Below are 21337 nucleotides of genomic sequence, written 5' to 3'. Positions count from 1 at the left end.
TGTTGGATACATTTGGCTTCCACACAGGGAAAGGGCCCGTTATCACCGAACACCAGGTGGGAGCTCAGGCAGAGAGTTGGGGAGAGGGTGTCCTGGAGGGCAGCAGGGTCTTCCAGGACCCCAGCTGCTGCCTGCTAGGGCTGCTGCGTTTCACTGGCCCCAAACGGTTCATCCAGAAGATCCAAACGGGGCTGTGGGCAGTGCTTGTGACCCGCGCCGGACGCCGGGCCTGAACCCCTCGAGGAGGAGAAAGTGACCTGGCACCGCGAGCAGGAAATGCAACTGGCCGCCGGTGTCAGTTGCAGGAAATGCAAAGGCAGCAGGAGGTCCCGATACCGATCTGATCCCTGACAAAAGACTCAAATGACACTCAGCTCCGTCCCCCGGCGCCGCCCGCAGCCAGACCTTCGAGCCTCCGCGGACCCTTCTGCGCGCCTCCCGGACACCCGGGAAGCGACCTCCTGCGGCCGGGGTCGAGTGGCCGGCGGGCTCGCGGGCTCCGGAGGCTGGAGGCTGGGAGGGGTTGTATTTCCCAGCCCCCTCCGAGCCCCTCGGATCCTGTCCTGCCCCAGCGAGGCTTCTGGAAACATCCGTGTGCTTTCCACTCTCGATTCCTCACGCGCCCAAGTCCAAAGGGGTCACGGCCCCCCGAGGGAACAGGAGCCACCCATCCATGCCCACGCCAAGCCGGCACCACGTGAACGCCCCCGTCCAAGCCCCGGCGTCTTGAACCTGGCGGGGGCGGGGGCGGGGGTCGCCGCGGCGGTCCCGGGCCAGCGGAGGGTCCGACGTGCCGCCCCTCCCCCCCAAGTTCCCACTGGGGCCGGGGCGCGGGCTTTGCCCAAGTTTGCTGGGCGATGCCCTTCCGCGAGCCCGACTCGTGGGCCGGGCGGGAGGGGCGCGTGATTGACAGGCTGAACTACAGACTCATCTCTTACCTTAGGCCGCGGGCGCTGATTGGCTGCTCGCTGACATCCTCAAACCCGGCTGCTCCGCGCTGGGCGCGGGAGGGGGGCGGCTGCGGGTGGAGGTGCGCTTCTGACAAGCCCGAAAGTCATTTCCAATCTCAAGTGGACTTTGTTCCAACTATTGGGGGCGTCGCTCCCCCTCTTCATGGTCGCGGGCAAACTTCCTCCTCGGCGCCGCTTCTAATGGAGCCCCACCTGCTCGGGCTGCTCCTCGGCCTCCTGCTCTGTGGCACCAGGGTCCTCGCCGGCTACCCAATTTGGTGGTAAGACTCGCCTCTTGTCCGCCCGCGGCCCGATTTCTCCGCCGGGTCCCGGGGAGGTGGGGGGCGCCGGCCGCGGGTGGGCCGCGGCTCCTTTCTCCTTGCCTCCCTCCAGCCCCCCACTCGCCCACCCCTCCTGGATTTTCTGCTGGTGTCGCCTTCAGAATCCAACTCCTGGCTTTTCTGATAATCACCATTTTCCCTGCTACTCGCTGCAGAGGCTGGAGGACTTTCCCCGGCGCAGAAGGTCTCTGATTCTTAAAATCCTAACCCTCCACCCGTCCCAATCTGGGGGCCCCGAAGACCCTCCATTTGCCTGCAGTTGGGTTTCTGGAAATCCAGCGCTGTCCCTGGGGCCCAGCCACTCCTCTTCTCCATTTTGGGGTCTTCATGGGCAAAATCATCCTGTTCCTTCATTGCCACCCCCATCTCCGCCGGCGCCTCCACCAAGAGATTTCCCCACAATAACCCCCTTTTGCCTTCATATTTCAGACCCCGATGGGTCTTCAGGGATCCCTGGGGCAGGGGAGCGGGCGGGGGATGGATTTCATCAGATTTTCCCCACTCTGCTCTAGATTAATCTTGAGCCTCAGAAGTGAATATGGTATTTGCTGATCCGAGATGCCATTGAATTCGGATTTTATTCATTTCTTGTTTGTCCATCCTGGCAAAAGGGGGGTTCTCTGAAAATGTAGTTGTTTGGGAGGGGGGTGGGTCTGTTCTTTGACCAAAAACCCAATTCTCCATGTCAAATTCGTTCCTTTTCGAAAACCGAGGACGGAGGAGAAAGGGAGAGAGGGAAGAGGAGAATTCCGTCCCCGAGAAATGCGGATACAAAAGACATTTTTAGTAAATAAGGCTGGGAAACCAGGCGCGGTGTGTGTGGGGGGGTGTGCGTGTATGGGGGGACCGACCAACGAATAAACAGCCCTTCGGGAGCCCCAGCTCCACGGAGTCCCCTTGTTTTCCGAGCAGCCCCACCGCCCCCCGGCAGGTCCCAGAGGCCAGAGGGGAAAGACACTGAAACCAGTTCTCTAAATTATACCCCGCCTGCCCTCCGTCTCCAGCCCCCTGCATTCCGGAAAACTTTAATTAAAGAATCTTACCCTCCTGGACGTAGGAGAGCCTCGGCCTGGGGGGTGGGAGGTGAGGAGGAAGAATTTGGGATCCATGAGTGAGAAGAGGGCCTGTGGCCCCTGAGGTGAAAGTCAGAAAGGAATGCCACCAGGGAGCAGTGCCACCTGCGTGTCCCCCTTTCCTTGAGCTGCCACCCCCTCCCCAGCCCAGGGTAGGGGGAGCCGAGCCAGCATGATTCCGGGGCCACACCCTGAGTCTGCCTCCAGTTGTTTGGGGGTAGCAGCATTTGGGGGCCGGGATGAGGGTAGGAACCGGGCATGGCCAAGGGTCTGTGCGTAGGGGGTGCTGAGAGTTGCTACCAGGACATACACCCAAGGGAAAGTCTTTCTTCTGCCCAGCCCATCCTTCCCGCGGCTTTGGGCTGGCCCTGGGGCCTCCGGTACATAAAGCAGTCCAAAGGGTGGCTGGGGCAGCCGGGGATTCCAGGTTGGGGACTGTGCCTGTTGGGGGAAAGACCGCTGCCTAAACCAATCCTGCCATCCCTGCCCTTAATGACCTTCTTTCCGTCCCTGGGCCAAGGCCATGCTGTTCTTTGCCTTCCTGGGGACCGGTAGGGGGAGGGTATGGAGAGAAGGCTTGGAGCCCCACTGGCTGCAGGGTTGAGGAAGAGGCCAGGTGCCCTACCCTATTAACTGGAGGAGGGCACTTCCTGGGGCAGGGTTGTGTGGGGGGGACTATCTAGATAGGAAGATGCTGGAAAAACCTGGAAAGCCAGGACATCTCCTCTAACGTAATGCTGGACACATGGCTTGTTTGGGGGCTGGCGGGGGTTGGAGGGAGACAGGGATGCTGCTTTGTCTGAGCAGAGAGAGGGCTGTGTGTGTGTGTGTATGTGTGTGTGTGTGTCTAGGGTGTTCTAGGTCTATGATCATAAGAAGTGTCAACTGTATACCAGTACGTCTCCGAGTATGGAAGAGTCTGTGCCTGTACCTGGGCCACCGTGGATGTGAACTCAGGTGAGCTGGGGGATCCATGGCTGTGACCGGGTGTGCTGTGTCTCTATACACAAGTGTCAGCAAGTGACTGATTCTAGGATGTGTGTGTATGTGTGTGTTGAGACAGAAAGTCTAGAAGTGTCTATGCCCACGTACAGGTCAGCCCCTGTGTCTGCTTGTGACACTATGCATGACTATGTTCATGACTGGGCATGTGAGTGTTGTGTGTGCGTGTGCGTGTGTGCGTGCGTGTGTGCGCATGCCTTCATGACAGTGTAAGGGGAAAGCCCCACAGCTGTCTTTGTGCATGTGTATCACTGCTCATGGCCATGACCTGATTGTGCTTGTTAAGTATGAGTGCGAGGCTGTGTCTGGGTCCGCCTGTGACCCCGTCCTCAACAGCCAGTGACTGGCTGGGCCCAGGATTATGGATAGGTTTGCAGACCTACGACTTACCGGTGTGGGTGACATCCCAAGCTTGGGTGCGTGGTGGGTGTCCGTGGTCCTGGAGGGGCAGTCCAGCAGGAGACAGAGGTCTAATAGGGAAGCTGCAGAGGGCACGGCTGACCTCGGGTCCCAGGCTGGGCAGTGTCGGGGCAGGGTACAGAGCCTTTCTTGGCACGAGCTCATCCTGTCTGCCAAAGGACTGCAGTTAGCAGCCCTCCCCTCTTCAGCCATTTGTCTTTGGTCTTGGAACTGGGGTGGAGGGTAAGTCCCCTTCCTAGAGCTGGGGCTGGGCCTGGGACAGGGACCGTAGAGTGGATGGGTCTCAGATTCCTGTTCCCACTCTGCCTCCAGGGCAGTCAGTCGGAATCCAGTTCTTTCAGCGTCTGAGTCCAGCACAGCCTGCCCTCCTCAGCCCACCCAGCTCACACATTCCCCAGGAGGGATTTACAGGGGAAATCCTTTAGCTGAGATTTCTGTCCACGCTACCCCTCAAGAAAGGCACCTCGAACCCCCAGTAGCCTGTGCTCCTCAGGCCCCAGTCCTGAGAAAAGGCAGATCAGAAGGTAGAGCCATAAGGGCCTCAGACAGAGACTCATGGAAGGAAGAGATGTGCTCCAGGGCTTCCTAGCCAGGTAGTGGTGGAGCTGGGACAGGAAGCTGTGACAGCAGCACTGATTTCTATAATTCTTCTTGTCAGCCCCAGTTAGCGCCTGCTGGAGGAACTTGTCTTTCTTCTCCTTCTTGGGGGAAAAATGAACTCCCCTATGAGGGCCCATCCTAGGGCCTGCTACATTCCAGAGACAGAGGCCCCGATGGAAGGGGCCTATGCTGGGGGTCGGGAGCCCACCTGCCTCTGGGTGACCCACCCACCTGGGGCTCTGTTTCCTCTTATGCTCAAGCTCCACCAGGCAGTCCTGCCTCACAGCTTGGGTGAAAGTGTTCTGCAGAAGTCAAGGGCAGTGAGCTGGAAAATAAGACACCTGAGTTCTCTTTCCACCATCCTGGGACCCGTTCCCTCACTCGAGCGGCTGCCCCAAGCCCTGCCTCAGTTTCCCTATCTGTCAGTTGCGTGCTGCCTCCCCCACCCGCTCCCACCTCCACCCGCCTTTCAGAGGCTTGTGAACATGTTCAGTCAAACCCCGTGGGGGTCAGTGGGCCGGGCCCAAGGAGGCACCTGGAGACTGCGGGGGAGGAAGGCCCCAGGCCAGGTGTTAACACTTGTAACAGGCAGGAATTACAGCTGGCTGGGGCTGGGGCTGGGGCTGGCAAGAAGCTGAGCTGGCTGGAGGCTGTTGATCCCACAGACAGACAGACAGACAGATGGGCAGATCGGATGGCCAGGCTTGAACCGGGTGGTCTCCCTTCCAGGGCAGGTCTTTCCCTGGGGGGATGTGGTGGGGGAAATTAATCCAGGTCTCTTGGAAGTGAGTTAACAAGCCTTCTGCCCACCCCACCTCCCACCCACTGTGGGTGAGGCTTGCTGTCCCAGGGGAGCGAAATTGGTGGCGGGTCTATTGGTATTCTTATTGATGAGACCACATTTTGTTTAAAACAAAAACAGGTCAAATGTTATCATAATACCAGGAGCCTGGAGCTGAGTTCTGTTCTTGGAAGAATCTACTTTAGCACAGGGGAAGGGGCACGGGGGAAGACGCAGCAGTCAGGGAAAGTTCTCCCAGAATCTCAGTGCATTTTTCAACAGCTCCGGGGCCAAGAGGTGAGCGATGGGTGGAGTCTGGGCTCTGAGCCTCACTCCCACCCCAGGGATCTTGAGGACCCTGGGTTGAGACAGCTGCCTGGTAAGGAGACCTTTTGGGGGGGAGGTGAGGGTGAGGTTGAAAGAGTCAGGAGCTGGACTCGGCGCCAAGTTCTTTGGTGGACACACTCCCTCCTCCAGCTTTCCTGTGACAAACCCAACCAACCCCACCAGCCCCCACACTCTGGCATCTGGGTGCATGCTCCATGACTGATAAGGTGGAGAAACATGACATAAGGTGGAGGCAGACAGAGGGGGGGGGTGCCTAGGTGGAAATCTCCAAAGAGTAGACAGCCAAGCAAGCGCCTCTAATCCACCTCACTACAGAACTTCATGTCAAAAAGACCTGAATGGGACTTGGACAGACGAAGGATTGAGAGAAGACAGTAGAGACAGTTGAGAAGGTGATATGGACATGAGATAGGGGCAGGGTGCTACGACCTTAGGGTTTTCTCTAGACTTCCAATGGGGTCTGGGCAGGAGACAAGGAGCTTGGGGTCAGGGTAGGAGAGGTGACTTTTCTCAGAGGAGGATGGAGCTAACAGACGCTTCCAGGGAGAGTGGGGAAAAAGGAAGATCTTCCTGGCCTAAGAATGTGGCGAGCCCAGGAGCAGAGGAGGACCTGGTCTTCTAGCCTTTTCCATGCACCTTGCTGTGCACCTCAGGATCTTTCTAAAGCCACCAGGGAGGGAAGACATTCTCTACCTCTGTCCCAGGTGGGGAGGCAGGTAATGCCTAGCCCCTCCAGCAAAGGTGACGGCCATCCTGGTGTTCTGTGTTGTGTTTCCTTGGGTGCCAAGAAGTGGTTAGAGCTGAGGGGGGAGACTCGGGTCTGAGTTCATGGTGCACTGGCTGTGGGACCTAGAATGGGCTCCTTTTCCTCTCTATGCTTCAAGTCCCCGCCTCCCGCCTGGCCTCATTTTCCTTGACTCCCCTGAGGGATCCCTTCTGCCCCTCGGAGTTCCCAAGGCAGTGACAGGGACAGACACATCGCTGCTGGGAAGGGCAGCCCCAGTGTCCTCTTCCCCTGCCCTCCCCGGCCCCCACTCCTGCAGGGCCCATTCAGACTTTCAGAGCTGGCCCTAGGCAGCTTAGCCTGACTTCCGAAGCCCCGCCTGACCTCAGTCCCAAAGCTGGCTGCTCCACTCCTGCCGGGCCAGCCTGCCTGCACCTCCTGGCCACACTTCCCTCAAACCTGGCAGCCAGGCTCACGCTCACGTGTGGCTTTTTCACGTGCTACGTAGGTAACCTAGGGCAGGTTAACCTCTCTGAGCCTCAGTCTCCCCATTTATAAGATGAGAACAGTGACTGCTTCTGCCTCAGGGGTTGTAGAGAAGATTCAGTGAGTGAACGCACATAAAGCTCTTAGAGCAATGCCTGGCCTACGGAAAGTACTGGGTAAATGTTACTCGCACCCGCCGTCTGCAAGCTGTTTTGACCCATTGAAGTCCTCCATCCAAACTCGCCTCTTCCAAGAAGCCTCTCGGGGTCTGGCCTGTTTTCCTATCTTCAGAGGTCAACTTGCCTCATTATCCTTGGTATCCATGGTACTGGTGACCATGAGCCTGTTGCTTTATTCTTTTTTTTTTTTAAGTTTATTTATTCTTTTAGTAATTACTACACCCAACACAGGGCTCGAACTCACAAGATCAAGAGCCCAACTCTCACTCTTCCTCCTGAGCCAGCCAGATGCCCCAACTACAGGTTTATTCTTAACTTGATGGAGTTAGGTCAGGCAAACCTAACCTCAGCTCTCTGCTTGCCCAGGAAGGGTAGGGTGAGAGGGCACTGGAGCCTCCTCTAGCCCTCCTCCCACCCCACAGTTTGTGGGGCTCTTGCGGCCACTGCCATTTCCAGCTGGGACCTGGAGCCACCTGGGGCTGGGCCCAGGATGGGGGGGTGGTCAGGCAGGCGCACAGTGGGACTGGGGCCGCCTGGACCAGCCCGAGCACAGAAGTTGCTCCTCCAGGAGCCGAGAGATGATTCAGAAGGTGATTTATAGACGGAAGGCAGAAAGCTTGGCTCCTGGCAGAGGCCTGCTGCTTAATTACATTCTTTGGTGGGGGGGGGGGTTATGAGTGGTGCGGCAGCGGGGGGGATCGACTCTTACCCCCCTCCCCCTCCAGGCCAGTCCCCATAGCTGCCCACACTCCAGGCACAGTCCCCCTTTCTCCCTGCTGCCAGAGAAGGAATTCCCTATTATCAAGGAGAGATGAGGCCAGGAGAGCAGAAGGAGCTTCTGAGACTGGAGGAGGTGGAGAAAAAGAGAGGCCAGAGTTCCATCCCCGGGGACTCCTCCAGGGGAGTCTGGCATCCAGGGGGGCTGGGAAACAGGACCACCTAGGGAGGAGGAGCACCGTTTCCCCTCTTCCCTGCTTCTGGGCAGGTGAATAGCTGACCCACTCTGGCTTTCTAGAATCCTCCTGAAGGTCCACACTTTCCCACCAGGGCCCTATCCCACTGCCGCTTCTGGATCCTTCCTTCAAGTGCGTTCCTTTTACGTTTGGTTCTCAGCAGGCCGCGGGCTGGGTACTTAGGGACCAGGTTCTGTGCTCAGAGGTTGAAACCGAGTTCTTTAGTGCCAGACAACCTGTGTTATGTGGGCACGATTGCTGCCTTAGATCCAGAGAGTTCTCCAGGCAGGGTCAGGCTTGTATCAGAGGGAGAGGAACTTTGCTATCCTCACGTTAAACCAACATCTCAGAGGGTCCCCGCAATTCAACTGCTAAAGCTACAAAATCACTTCTGCACTGTTGACAGGCAGCCCCCATTCTGTTCAGTCACTTGCTGTGGTGACATCTGGATTCCCTCTATGAACGCTGACCCATGTGGCAACCTGACATCTTTCTATTGCTGTTTGGTTCCCATGTAGTCTCACCGCGGCTTTGAAACCCAAAACCCACCACTAGTTCTGGAGGCTAGAAAGGTGTGTTGGGGGGCAGGGGGGAGGAGGGTAGCCTAGGCCAATAGAGTCTATTTATCTGTTTGCAGCTTGGCGTGTACAGCCGGGAGGAGTTGGCAGGGGTCAGGATGGGGACACTAGACAGATCTCTGGTTCCCCCTGAGGCGGGCCTTCTCAAAATGGCCTCATTATGTGTGTGGAGTGAATTCCAGAAATGTCAGGCACACCCATACATCTAGGGGAAGGATGGAGACGCACAAGTGTGCTGGGAGACAAGAGGGGGCAGTGTGGGGTGGGGTGACAGGAGGTTTCTAGCCAGTGAGTTAGGGGTCCTGAGACCTAGCTCTGCCACTAGTTGTGGCATGACATTGGGCAAGTCCCTTCACTATTCTCGACCTCAGTAAATAGGGGGCTTGGGCAAGCTGCTTGCCCTGGACTTCCAGCTCCAGGATTCCAATCCCGGATTCTGGTCACCCAGTGATTTGGACCAGCTGCCTGGTAGAAGGAGGCGGTCACTGAGGACTGACCTCAGGGCGGGGTGGGAGTGCTGAGCACAAAGCTTTGTACAGCTGTGAGGTCATGGATGAGTCTCACCACTTCCCAGGCCTTGGTTTTCCCATCTGCAAAGTGGGTGATGATACTAACGCTGTCACGTGCCCCGCCTACCTGCAGGGCTGTCCAGAGCTTCAGAAGCAATCATCTTCAGGAAGCCCTTTGAGAAGCATCACATTCTTTCCAGAGAAGTTAGCATCATTGCTGATCCTATCAGAAAAGAAGAGTAAGAGTTCGCCGCTGGTCAGAGGGTGCTAAGCATGGACCCAGCAGGACTCTCTGAGCCTCTGAGCTTGAGGAGTTGGTATTTTCAGTGGAGGAGGAAGGAGTGGGCTGGACAGGGGCATCATGAAGCTCAGAAGAGGCAGAAGTCCAAGTGGCCACCAGACATGCCAAGGTTCATAGCTGAGAGCACATGACATGGGTGTCCTCCCAACCTAATGCAGAGACCAGAGGCCTGACCTGGGCTCAGCCATGCACAGAGCAGGATCTCTTTTCTTTTCTTTTTTTAAAGATTTTATTTATTTATTAGAGATAGAGCACAGGCAGGGGAAGAGTCAGGGGAAGGGGCACAGGGAGGAGGAGAAGCAGGCTCCCCATTGAGCAGGGAGCCCAATGCAGGACTTGATCCCAGGACTCCAGGACCATGACCCGAGCCTAACTGACTGAGCCACCCAGGTGGCCCAGAGAGCAGGATTCCTAAGGAGGGACAAATGAAAATGGGAGATGTGGGTGGAGGTGAGGCAGAGTAAGGGGAAAGAGGCATGTGGCCATCAGAAAATGCTAATTGCCTCCAAAAGGCCTTGCAAACTGGCAGACCATTCACTCAAGCCAGGTTGGAAAAATAGGGAGGACTGAGTGTGTGTGTGCACGTGTTGGGGGTGGTAAGGGGGGTGGGAGCAATAGGACTAAGCACCCAGGCTGTTGGGAGGGTCCTTGTGTGGAACCTGCCCCTGGGCACAGAGTCCCACTTATCTGCCGGAGCCAGCTGGGTCAGCAAGAAAAACCAATCTCTCCTCACAGGGCCGTTAGGAATGCAAATAGGGGCTGTGGCAGTGCGTGTGAACAAGCATCCTGCCTCCTGTCCAGATCCTCACCACTTACTTCCTAACTGGGATTTCTGAGGGCCTCCCCCCTGCTTTTAAACCTCCCGTGGCTCCCCACTTCTTGTCTGGCACCAAGGCTCCCTGGGATTTGGCCTCTACCCACCTGTTCAATAGTACTTTCATAAGCCCCCAAGAACCCCCCAATTCCTCTGTGTCTGTTCATGGAAATACCTCCCATCTCCTTTCTCCCTTCCCCACACTCAACTGCTGAAATTCCACTTTGCCGTGGACCCAGATCAAAACCCTCTTCCTTTGGGAAGCCCTCCTAGATTTCCAAACCAGTGCCCTCTAAGCAGGAAACATGTCATCACTCCCTCTTCTTCTCCCCCACAGGCAGACATGCCATTTATTCCCCCTGCCTTCTACCGTGAGCTCTGGGTGTCTTATTTTCCTCCTCCAGGTGCCCCGCTACAGGGAGAAGCAGTTTTAGTTCCTTGGAACCGCCACCCGCCCTGGCCAGTGCCCAGCATAGAGTCGGGGTCGGTAAACAAAAACAGCTCTGTGCCGTATGTAATGCACTCTGTGAAGACGCAGGAACAAAAGATGTTTCTAAGAGCGCCAGTTGCACACGTGCATCACTATGACGTCATGAGCAGACTGAATGGGCAGAGTGGGCCCATCCCACCCCTGGGGTACCCTGAGGCTCAGAGCACATTGCTTCTGCTGACTTTGAAAGGCAGCCGGACCTGGTCGCCCTTGACCAGCAGTCAGCCTGCCCTGCTCGGCTCAGGTGCGCTTGGCTCCGGCCACGTGGCTGGCAGCCCTGGACTGTTGGAAGGCGCTTAGGAGGATGGCAGCCCAGACCTGAGCAGGCCGCTGTCTGAGCCTTGTCCTTAGAGTCTCAGTTCCTTTGGGATTAGATTTTCCCTCCCAGCTCCATTTGCAAATATTCTATTTACCCCGCCACCTGCCACTCTCACCCCCTCCACCATGCTCACCAGCTCACTCTATACTTGGGGGCCCAATTCTTTAGTTTTAAATTCCCATTTGGTGAGACTTGTTTCTCATCCAGGATTGGGTGAGTGTGTTTGTTGGTGGTCTCTATGTACTGGTCCCTATACACACGTCATGGTCTTCTAAAACCAACCTCGCCCCATTCTGCAGATGAGTTCTTGGGCCACCTACCCTCTACTCCGAATCTACATCCTGTTGGGCCCAAAGCTTTTTCTTTCTACCACCATTCAGGCTCAGAAGCGGATTTCTTATTTGGGGCAAGAATTGACTTATTCATGTTCTACCTTCTTCCCCCAAGGACAGCTTTGAGGCAAGATGACATTTGACCTTCAACTTGCAAGCTGCTGCTTTGGGTTTATTGATACTATTTCTGAAACTCTAGGAGGTCCCTTATTCAGAGATACATGCAAGTCTCTGGTGAACTTTCCACGTGTCCTCAAGCTGGGCTAGTTGGATGCTGGCACTAGAGGCACGTGACCATTTTATTGCCCCTTGGAGGGGTGCAGGGTGCTTGGGCAAATCGCTGCTTCCCGAGCCTATGTTTTCTCGCCTGTGAAATAGGAAGGAGGTGGAGTAAGTGGCCTCTTGCATTAATTACTTCCAGCTATGAGTTTTATCTTTCTATTTAGTCCCTCGTGCTCCTTCATACCCGATCTCTATCCTACACATCCCAGAAAAAAATCAGAGTCTTTCTTGCCCAAACCAATTCTTGAGTTAGTGCATCTGAGATAGCTGATTTTTTTTTTACCCAATCTTTACAATTCAAAATTCAACTTTATTCCTCCCTGAGGACAAGCATCTCTCCTTTTCAGATAAAGTATGTTTCCCTTTATGTTCTGGCTATCAAGAAACCCAGAGTCAAACTTGAAATTCAATCTTATCACCTCTGTTGACCGTGACATGGCATATTTGTCTTCTCCTTGACCTTGAACGTGATTTTCTGTTTTCATGCTATTATTTAATCCCATGTGTTTTGTATTACAAGCTCCTTGAGGGCAGGCGCAGTCTTGCACACCGCTGTATTCTCTGTGCCTGCCAAGCACAGAGCCCATACTCAATAGATATTTGTTGTCTTTGGAATAAATGGTTGTGGTCAAATCTTTGCTGGAAAGAGGTGAGCCACACACAAATTTTTAAAAAAATCTTGCTCTATCAGGGCGTTGCGTTGCAAGAATTCCACTCAGTTTCTATTTCTTTATCATCAGCTCTCTCTCCACCCCGAGTCTACTAAAGCTTTGTCTTTGGCTAAGCCACCGTCTTTTCTTTTGTCCATGATCTGCTTCATTCGAAACCTGAAGTCGGTACGTAATCTTCCTCTTGGGAAGCTCTCTTGTTTCCTAGCCAGTGATCAGACTTTTCCTTTTCCCCGGCTCCCTTCATATCTGGTTCCTCCCTCCTTCCCTGGTGCTGGAAGGCAGCCAGTGCTATTGCTGCCATTCTGCAGGTGACCGAATACTCCGGTAGCCTCCCCCTGGTCTCTCCCAGTCCCCAGCAGCCATCGTGGGAGCTGCTGTCACTATAAGGCGCAGTGGGAAGGTAGAACAAGGCCACGGTCATTCGGGAAGAGCACCAGGGTCCCTTGCTACCAGCCACGCGTTTCCCATTGGCAACACCCAAGGGGAGCACCGGGTTGGCCTGGAAGGTGCCAAGTCCCCACCCACCAGTAGATCTCCAAGGAGGGACACAGAAGGGCACCCAGCAATGGAGGCCAGGCACCTTCATCGCTACTTTGTCCATGAGAAAATTGAGGCTGCCAGAGCCTAAGGAAGGAGCTAGGAAGCGAGTGCTGGAGGCAGCTCACAGCCAGCCGATGATTCGTTGTGTATGGTGTGTGCCTGGGAGGCGCAGCACGCACTTTAGCTCGTACCCTCAAATGACCTCAGGAGGCAGATACTCCTGCTATCCCCATTCTACAGGTGAGGAAACTGAGGCCCCAAGAGAGCCACTCCATTGCCCAAGGCCCCACAGCTGGCCAGCCCGGGAGCAGCAACCACAACACAAAGCGCCTGCAGCCAGGCCCACAGGCCTCCAGTGACACCACACCCATCCTTCCAGGCAGGAAGTTCCTCCTTAGGTCTGCCTGCGGTCTTTCCTGACTCAGTTCAAGCCCAGACTCTCTAGTTTGTCGTCTCGGGGACATGAGCTTCACTGTGGATTTCTAGTTCCCCTCCAGTATAGGAGTGCATTTCTCCCTGGGTCATCCCTTCTCCAGAACCATCCTTCCCCAATGACCCAATCTCCTGCACACCTTTAACCCCCTTGCTCTCCCTCTTCTTCTTCTTCTTCTTTTTTTTTAAGATTATTTATTTATTTATTCATCAGAGAGAGAGAGAGAGAGAGAGGCAGAGACACAGGCAGAGGGAGAAGCAGGCTCCATACAGGGAGCCCAATGTGGGACTCGATCCTGGGTCTCAAGGATCACGCCCTGAAAAAAAAAAAAAAAAAAAAAAAAAAAAGGATCACGCCCTGGGCTGAGGGCGGCGCTAAACCACTGAGCCACCCGGGCTGCCCTGCTCTCCATCTTCTGATCTCTCTCCAGCTTCTCCACCTCCTTTTGCAAATGCTGTAACCCACAGGACTGCCTTGAGGCCAAGGTGAAGGGATCTCACCAGACCCTTAAATTTAGAGGGCTCTATTTTGCAGTCTTAAGGCCGTGCCCCTCCCCACAGGGCATGGGGTCTGGGGTCCAAGAGGTTGTACCCACCCAGAACTCACACTCCCCACCCCCCAACCTCTGCTCTGGGTCCGTCCCTGGAGGTCCTTGTCCAAATGGCCATGAACTTGCTTCTGGGCTGTGCAGATCTCTGTCTGGGTTTGATCCTGATAGACTGGCCATACTGCTGGTGTGAGTGCCCCTGCACCCAAGAGGTAGTCAGGGGAGGCCGTTTGCAGGGGCTGTGGATGGAGCTCGGAGGTTCCATTGGGGTGTCCAGTGTGAGATGGAACAGGGATGGGCAGGCAGCAGGCTGGATCTCCCCATGTCACTTTTCTTTTTTTATCTCCAAATATTTTATTTCTTTATTTGAGAGAGAGAGTGCATGAGCAGAGGGGAGAAGTAGCAGGAGAGGGAGAAGCAGGCTCCTAGCCCGAGCAGGGAACCCGATGTGGGGCTCGATCCCAGGACCCTAGGATGACGACCTAAGCTGAAGGCAGATGCTTAACCGACTGAGCTGCTCAGGTGCCTCTCTTTTTAAAAATTATTTATTTGGGATCCCTGGGTGGCTCAGCAGTTTGGTGCCTGCCTTTGGCCCAGGGCGTGATCCTGGAGTCCCGGGATGGAGTCCCACTTCAGGCCCCTGCATGTAGCCTGCTTCTCCCTCTGCCTGTGTCTCTGCCTCTCTCTCTCTCTCTCTCTCTGTCTGTCTCTCATGAATAAATAAATAAATAAAATCTTTAAAAAATTATTTAAGTAATCTGTACACCCAATGTGGGGCTCGAACTCACAACCCAAGATCAAGAGTTGTACACTCTTCCCACAGAGCCAGGCAGGTGCCCCACCCTGATATCCCTTTTCTAGCATCAAACTCTGGAGAACCCAGCCTCTCAGGTGGTGAACAAGGATGAGAGGATGAATTTTTAATTTATTATTGAAGAATACATATAAGAGAGTAGCTAAGTTCAAGTGCATAGCTCACTGAGTTGAATGGGACATATGGGATTTAACAGTTTGTTGACCTGACAGGAGGCTTCACGTGCTGGGCAGTGGTAGATGAGCCTCTACTTGCCCTCTCGGCCAGGCCCCGTAAATGCTCCAGCCGGGGCTGGGCTCGTAGGCAGGAAACAGGGCTTCCACAGAATCTGGAAGAAGCTTGCTTTCTCCAACGTCGCCGCGTCTTAGATTTCTACCTCAGCAGGTTGCCTGCCTTCTGCACGGGTGACACTTCCAGCTCCTCCACAGGCTGGGGTCACCTCACACCTTCAAGTCCCTCCTTGCCGAGCTGGAACGCTGTCTTACCCATCCTTAGCCTCGAAGGAACTGCCTTCCAGTTTGGTGGGATCTGTCATTTTCTAATGGCCCGATCGGAAGAGCGTGCAGCGGCAGCTCCGTGGCTCCCCAGTCCCTGGCGTGGCCTGCGATGCCCTGCGCGGTCCAGCTGCCCCCTAACTCGGGGCCCACTCCCACCTCCTCTCCGTGACCTACTTTCCCTCGCATGGGTAAGAGCGTGGGCTTAGGGAACAGCAGGCCTGGGCTCTGGATGGTTCTCCCTTTAGTATGTGGATGACCCCAAACTCTCTGAGCTTCTGTTGTCTCTGTGAAGATAAGAGCTACTCTAAAGGGTAAAGGATGCGATAGGTGTGAGACTTAGTATGGAGGTGCCGGTGTCCACACATGTCGCTGTCCTTAATCTTGTTTTATTGTCTGTACTGTTCTACTACTTCTATCTCCCAACCTCTGTGCTTGCCCTTGCCTTCCCTTGGAATGACCTCTAGGAACTTGCCTGTATTCTTCAGAGCCCAGTTTGGACAACATTTTTCTCTGTGTAGCCTTCCCTTGGCACAGGCCCCTGCTCAGCCCCTTCCAGCAGGAGCACGTCCATGAACTAGACTGGGAGCCCCCTGCGGGCAGAACCAGCTCTTGGTCATCTCTGGACCCACATCACCAAGCGTAGCAGGTGTGCACAACAGGCCCTCTAAGACGAGTCGTAGGAGGAAGGGACACTGCTGAGATTGCCCCAGTCATAGGCTCAGTCTTCCAGCCCTGGCCAGAGACGCTCATAGCTTCCGTGAGGTCCTCCCGGGAAGACCTGCTGGCACTTGTCACATATCTTCTTGGGTTCTTAGTTATCTCTTCATGTGCATCTGTCTGGCCTTCCCAACTAGTGAGCTAGCCCTGAGAGCAGGTTCCCCTTGTATGCCCTCACATCTCCAGTGAGCCTTACACAGCGCCCTGCATAATGCAGGAGCACAGCTGGGAATTCTGTTGATCGAGCTGATGAACTAGGCTCCTGCCCAAGCGACCTCACACTCAGGTTCAGCTGGCTCCCACCCTCTGGGACAGCGTTTTCCCTCACTGTGTGAGGCCTCAGAGGGTCCAGCTCTGAGCTTCTAAGTCTCCATGCTGAAAGGCAGCCCAGCATTCCAGAAAGAGGGGTCAAATTTGCCATAATGTGAATCTCAGATGTGCCACTTAATAGCTCTGGAACTGTGGGTACATTCTTAAAAATCCCTGAATCTCAGTTTGTTCATCTGTAAAATGGGAGTAAAAACTCTGATCTCAGGGCAGTATTTTTTTTAAGATTTTATTTATTTTTTTGAGAAAGAGAGCATGAGTTGGGGGGGATAGAGGAAGAGGGAGAAGCAAATATCCCGCTGAGCAGGGAGCTCCATGTGGCGCTCAATCCCAGGACATGAGCAGACGCTTAACTGACTGAGCCACCTGGTGCCCCTTAAGGATGAAATGAAACAATACACAAGAACTGAGCTAAAGGTGAATACTGAATAATAAGTCAATGATGTTCTAAAGGTCATTCCAGTGTAGCAAGGGGTATAAAAATATCCCAGGCCAGAATTTGTAGAACAAAAAGATCTGAATTCCTTCCAAAACAGAACAGGCCACACTCAGGGAAAACCATATGCTTTACGTTGTTTTGTCTCAACTGATTAACCTGTTTGAAGAAAGAAGTGGGTGATGGGCATGTGACTCAATGCAATGTGGACTCTGGCCTGACCTTCTGTCCTGGTGTCCTGTACAACCAAAGTACTCACCAAGGCCTCCAGCTCTTGGGAAGGGAAGGATAAATCAAATGTGGAAGTTGTTGTTCTTACTGGAGTTCCAAGGACTGGTCTGTGTGGGTTTAATATGGCCCCAGTTAATGGCTTAGACACTGGTCCTTTCAGTGTGTGTGTCTCTCTCTCAAACAAATAAATCTAAAAAAATAAAATAAAATAATAGTTTTCCCAGCTAAGAATGCCTAGACAATACATATTTCATTTTGCTTATTTTTAGCCATTATAAAAATGGTGTTATGCTGAATGCTGTCTTTTCTCCCTCTACATTATGTTTCTAAATTTCAAACAATGTTGTTGGATATTACTGGAGCTCTTTTATTTTCGCAGCTGTGTAATAGCCCATCATCTGAATGCACCACACTTGCTAGCTCCAGCTCCTGCCAATGGACGAGTGTCTCAGGGTGCACATGAAGGACGGTAGCTCATGGGGGTGCCTATCGCAGGATCTGCAAATGTTTCCCTTCACAAGTTGACACAAAGCTTTTCAAAGTCAGGTTGTGCCCATTTCCACTCTCATTTTGCTCTACATTTTCACTGATTTCACAAATGGGATCTGTGGTCTTCATTTGTAGAGATGGGACTGTTTTTAAGGTCCCAGGGCTGGGTGAAGCAGAGGCAGGGCGGGGACGCATGTGTTCATTTCGACACCTAAGACATGCATTTGGAAGAACACATGGCCCGTGGCTGGTGTGTCTGGTGGAAATCCCCACCTTTGGCTTTCACTCCCTCACGCTCCTCACATTCTCTTCTCTAAAGTCCAGAGGGCATCACTGGCATTTGGTGACAGGGGCAAATTGGCTAATGGAGGCTTCTCTTCTCTGCCTCACCTCTCCATCTGCACCACTCTCCTTTCTGCTCCTTAAGTGCACCCTCGTGGGCTGTGAGCACCCTGCCTGCTTTCCAGAAACAATGCCACTCCTTCCAGCAAGTCCATCCCAGGAACCCCACCAGACCAAGGGTACGTGTCCCCCTGGTCCTCTCCTGCCTGAATAACGGTAGTAGTATCTCCCAGGTGCCACTTCAGGGAAGACCAGAAGACGAATCTTTCTCCTAAATCTTTATCTAAATGCTGGGTTTCCTTCCATCTGAAAGAAGAGTTGTGAGCTCCTCAGCACACCTTGGAAACCAGGTGTGGCTGCTAGGTCCTGCTTGAATCTCTGTCCTCGTGAGCTCGGCCTTGCCAATCCTCTCTTCCCTCACGCTGGCAACACCCCACTTCCTTTTTTAAAATTTTTATTTATTTATTCACAGAGATGCAGAGAGAGAGAGAGAGAGAGAGAGAGAGGCAGAGGGAGAAGCAGGCTCTATGCAGAGAGCCTGACGTGGGACTCAATCCAGGGTCTCCAGGATCATGCCCTGGGCTGCAGGCGGCACTAAACCACTGCGCCACCAGGGCTGCCCCTTCAGGCCTTTCCTACAAAGATAAAGGGGTCTTAGGATCCCTATCCCAACTGGAAAACTCTTTCTCATCACTCCCTCACCTGACCATAACCTTCCCAGGAGTTTGCAAAATCCAGCAAACTCAGAGCTGTCATCTTCTTGGACACCTTCTCAACCTAACTGCCACCTCGCAACCTGCTCTTCTGCGTGCGTTTGGGCCAGGGCAGGACTTTGTGCGCTTGTGGATGCCCTTCTTATAGCAGTTCCAAATAACCCTGCTGAGTAGGGCTTCTGGGGTCAATTAAGTTTGGGACATGCCACCTGCTACTTCTAGCTTCTTGATGTTTATGGTGCTCATTAGCATATTAGCATTCATTAGCATATTAGCAACACAGGCCCCACAGCGATGACCCTTGTTTTCATTTGTTTAGTCTGTATTCCAAAATTATTTAACTTGGTAGTCCTTTCTCCCCAAATAACAACTCTAATCTATTTGGAAAATGTGATCTAGAAGATTCTCCTGCTCCTTTCATATGTCAATTTGTCCTTGTGGTCTTATTCTTCTCAGCAATCAGGCTGTGATTCCTCTTTTTTATTTTATTTTTAAGTTATTTATTTATTTATTTATTTATTTATTTTAGTAATCTCTATACCAGCATGGAGCTCGAACTCATGACCCTAAGATTCAGAGCCACACGCTCTTCCGACTAAGCCAGACTGGTGCCCCCTCTTCTGATTTTAAAAAAATTATCCTTTGTGAACTAGTTCAGTCCTGAGTACCCCTTCCAGAGGGGCTTGAATTGAGTGAATGCACACTTTAATAAATGAATGAATGAAGCAATCAGTCAATCGGTCATCCAGCTAGATCCCCTCTCCTGGGAAGCAGTCAAAACTGGCTGGCCATCGCACCCTGGGGGTGGGTCACACCCTCTCCACAGTGGAATGAATCACTGTCCTGCATTAGGCTCCAGTCATTTTCTTCTGAGGCATCTGGTCTCCCTGAGACTGGGAGCCCCTGTAGGCAGGGACCACATCGCACTCACCTCCCTGTATTCCCATAAGTGGGTACACGACCTGTGACTGCTGAATGGCATCTCTCCTCTGACTCCTTCCGGAGGGATCTAGCACCCTATGGTTAAGCCCAGGTAACCTCAGGCAAATCACTTCATCTCTGCACTTCAGTCTCCCAATCCAAATGGGGGTGATGGTAACAGTACCTTCCTTACAGGGTTGTTGGGGGGCTAGATGAGTTAGTATGTGTGACGTGTATGAAACATGCCTGGCATAATAGCCACCACCATTCGTTGTACAGGGGCCGTCATGAGAGCTTTACCTATATGTCGACGACTCCTCCTTCCATCTCTTAGACGGAGGTGACATTTATATTTTTCTAATCAGGAAGTAGAGTCCTCCCAAATGGACACGGAAAGGAGTGGTAGCAACGGGGCCAGGACTCCGGGCAGCCGTATGGGCCAGTGGTTTGCAGCGCTGCTTCCCACTCGGGGACTGGGCAGCTCCTCCCCCTCCTCGCCCACAGTCACCCCACTGAGAACCTGATCCGCTTTTTTAGTCTCTCTCGTTCCCCAAAAGATGGAAACCATGGCACTATATGGGTGGATTGTAAATGCGCTGTGTATACATAAGACAGAGCATAAGTGAGTGAGAATGGGTCCTTGGGAGGCCGGGCAGTTGCCATCACCTTCGTGGTAGATCCGGGGAAACAAAGATATTGAGGTGGGGCTTTGAGGCCACAACAGGAGGAAAGTCACCTGTGAATCAGCAATGCTGCAGAACTGGCAGAGAGATCCTGGAAGTCGGCTTGGCCACCACCCACGGCACTTTGCCGGGGGCCCTGCGTGTGCCCAGGAAATGTTTGCAGGCAGGACATCTGTGGCCGCTTTGATCCAGGCAGGTTATCCAGGTGAAAGACAGATGGTTGTAAGGGGGAATCAGGATGGGGGGCGGCAGCCCTGACTTCTGAGGTGAACATGCTAGAATCCTTCCCCGTGCGCCAGCTGGCCTTCTCTGACCCTGTAGGCCGACTCCCTTCTTCAGGAGTCAGGAGGAGGAGGAGGACCCCGGGAGTCATGGGGTTGACTGTCCTCTTTTCTCCATCGTGGCCAGGGCTTTATTCTGGCTCTGTCCCTGGTCCAGCCATACAACAGAAGTGAGATGTGGGGGTCTTGGGGGAAGGGCTAATTCTGTGATGTGACTGTAGGAGGTTTAAGATGCATATGCCACAGGCTGTTTTTCTTGGAGCAGAGAAGGTTGGGGGGCTGCATTCCAGGCAGGGGAGCAGCTACTCCATCAGCACCTGAGGAGAGGCCACGAGGGCCAAAATGGCGGCTCAGAGACATGGGGGTGGTGGGGGTAAATAGACGAGCTTTCCCATCAAATGTCATGAGGCAAAGGCACCCAGGAGTGGAAGCAGCCTGTGAGGCTGACAGAGGAACTGAGAGAAGTGGGGCTGAGAACTTTCCAGACTGGAAAGACGATGGAATTCCCAGTCCCATGTGGACTGATTGGTCTCTCAAAAGCTTGACTAGTATGAGAATCTGATAAGGTGTTGAGTTTAGCTTTTTCTCCTCCCCATGGTGGTACAATGTGTTCTGTGAACAAAGGAGAACCAGAATTCTGTGAAGACAAGGAAGAGCCCCTTATCACGGTTGGCTGAGCTCTCTTTGGCTTTTCAGCCCATGAGGCCCAACTGAACCCCCAAACTGGGGCTACAGAGCCAGGGGGTGTGAATGCCGGGTCCTACTGCCTCCTCTCGGCCTTCTTTTGTGCCAGATGATCCCCCAGTGTTCTTCCCAGCTCTGACAGGCTTCTCTCAGGGGAAATGGCCGTGGCCCCCACTTCACTGCCTACGAGATCGAAACTCATCAGCTGGGACCTCAGGCCCTGCCTCCTTCCCTCTTTGCTCCTTGGGTTTTGGTGTCTTTGAGTTACATGAATGTCCCGAAAGTTCCCTTCCTCTTCCTTCTCTTGCAGGGCATAAAAATCCACCTGAGAGCACATCCCTCTGAAGTAGATTATCTGTCCGCCCATTCCACTCCATGTCCTCTCCTTCACCTGGTCCCCCATCTCCCCCAGAATGATTTGTAAGCTGGTTGGTCTTCATGCTCATGCCCTCTCTTCTTGTGCACATGGCCTACCCATGAGATTATACCCTCCTCCAGGTCAAGGGCTGGGATGGTGTCTTGTGCCCAG

At 53.7% G+C, this 21337-nt stretch overlaps 1 protein-coding gene across 3 annotated transcripts in view; it reads left to right on the top strand.

Moving 5' to 3' along the window:
• Positions 1 to 997: 997 nt before the first annotated feature.
• Positions 998 to 21337, top strand: part of WNT3 (Wnt family member 3) — a 51258-nt gene continuing 30918 nt past the window's right edge. For 2 of the 3 annotated variants that reach the window (XR_013354853.1, XM_077854031.1), the window contains exon 1: positions 998 to 1231. Coding sequence is in view for 1 of the 3 variants with exons in the window: in XM_077854031.1 (XP_077710157.1) it covers positions 1152 to 1231 (80 nt within the window). In the remaining 2 variants the exon portion in view is untranslated. The remainder of the gene's footprint in view (positions 1232 to 21337) is intronic. The other variant, XR_013354852.1, reaches the window with a different exon arrangement.

This window comes from Canis aureus, chromosome 16 (genome assembly GCF_053574225.1).
Source record: "Canis aureus isolate CA01 chromosome 16, VMU_Caureus_v.1.0, whole genome shotgun sequence".
NCBI classification, from domain to species: domain Eukaryota; kingdom Metazoa; phylum Chordata; class Mammalia; order Carnivora; family Canidae; genus Canis; species Canis aureus.
Note: the sequence above shows the minus strand (reverse complement) of the source record. Positions and strands in the feature narration are given on the sequence as shown.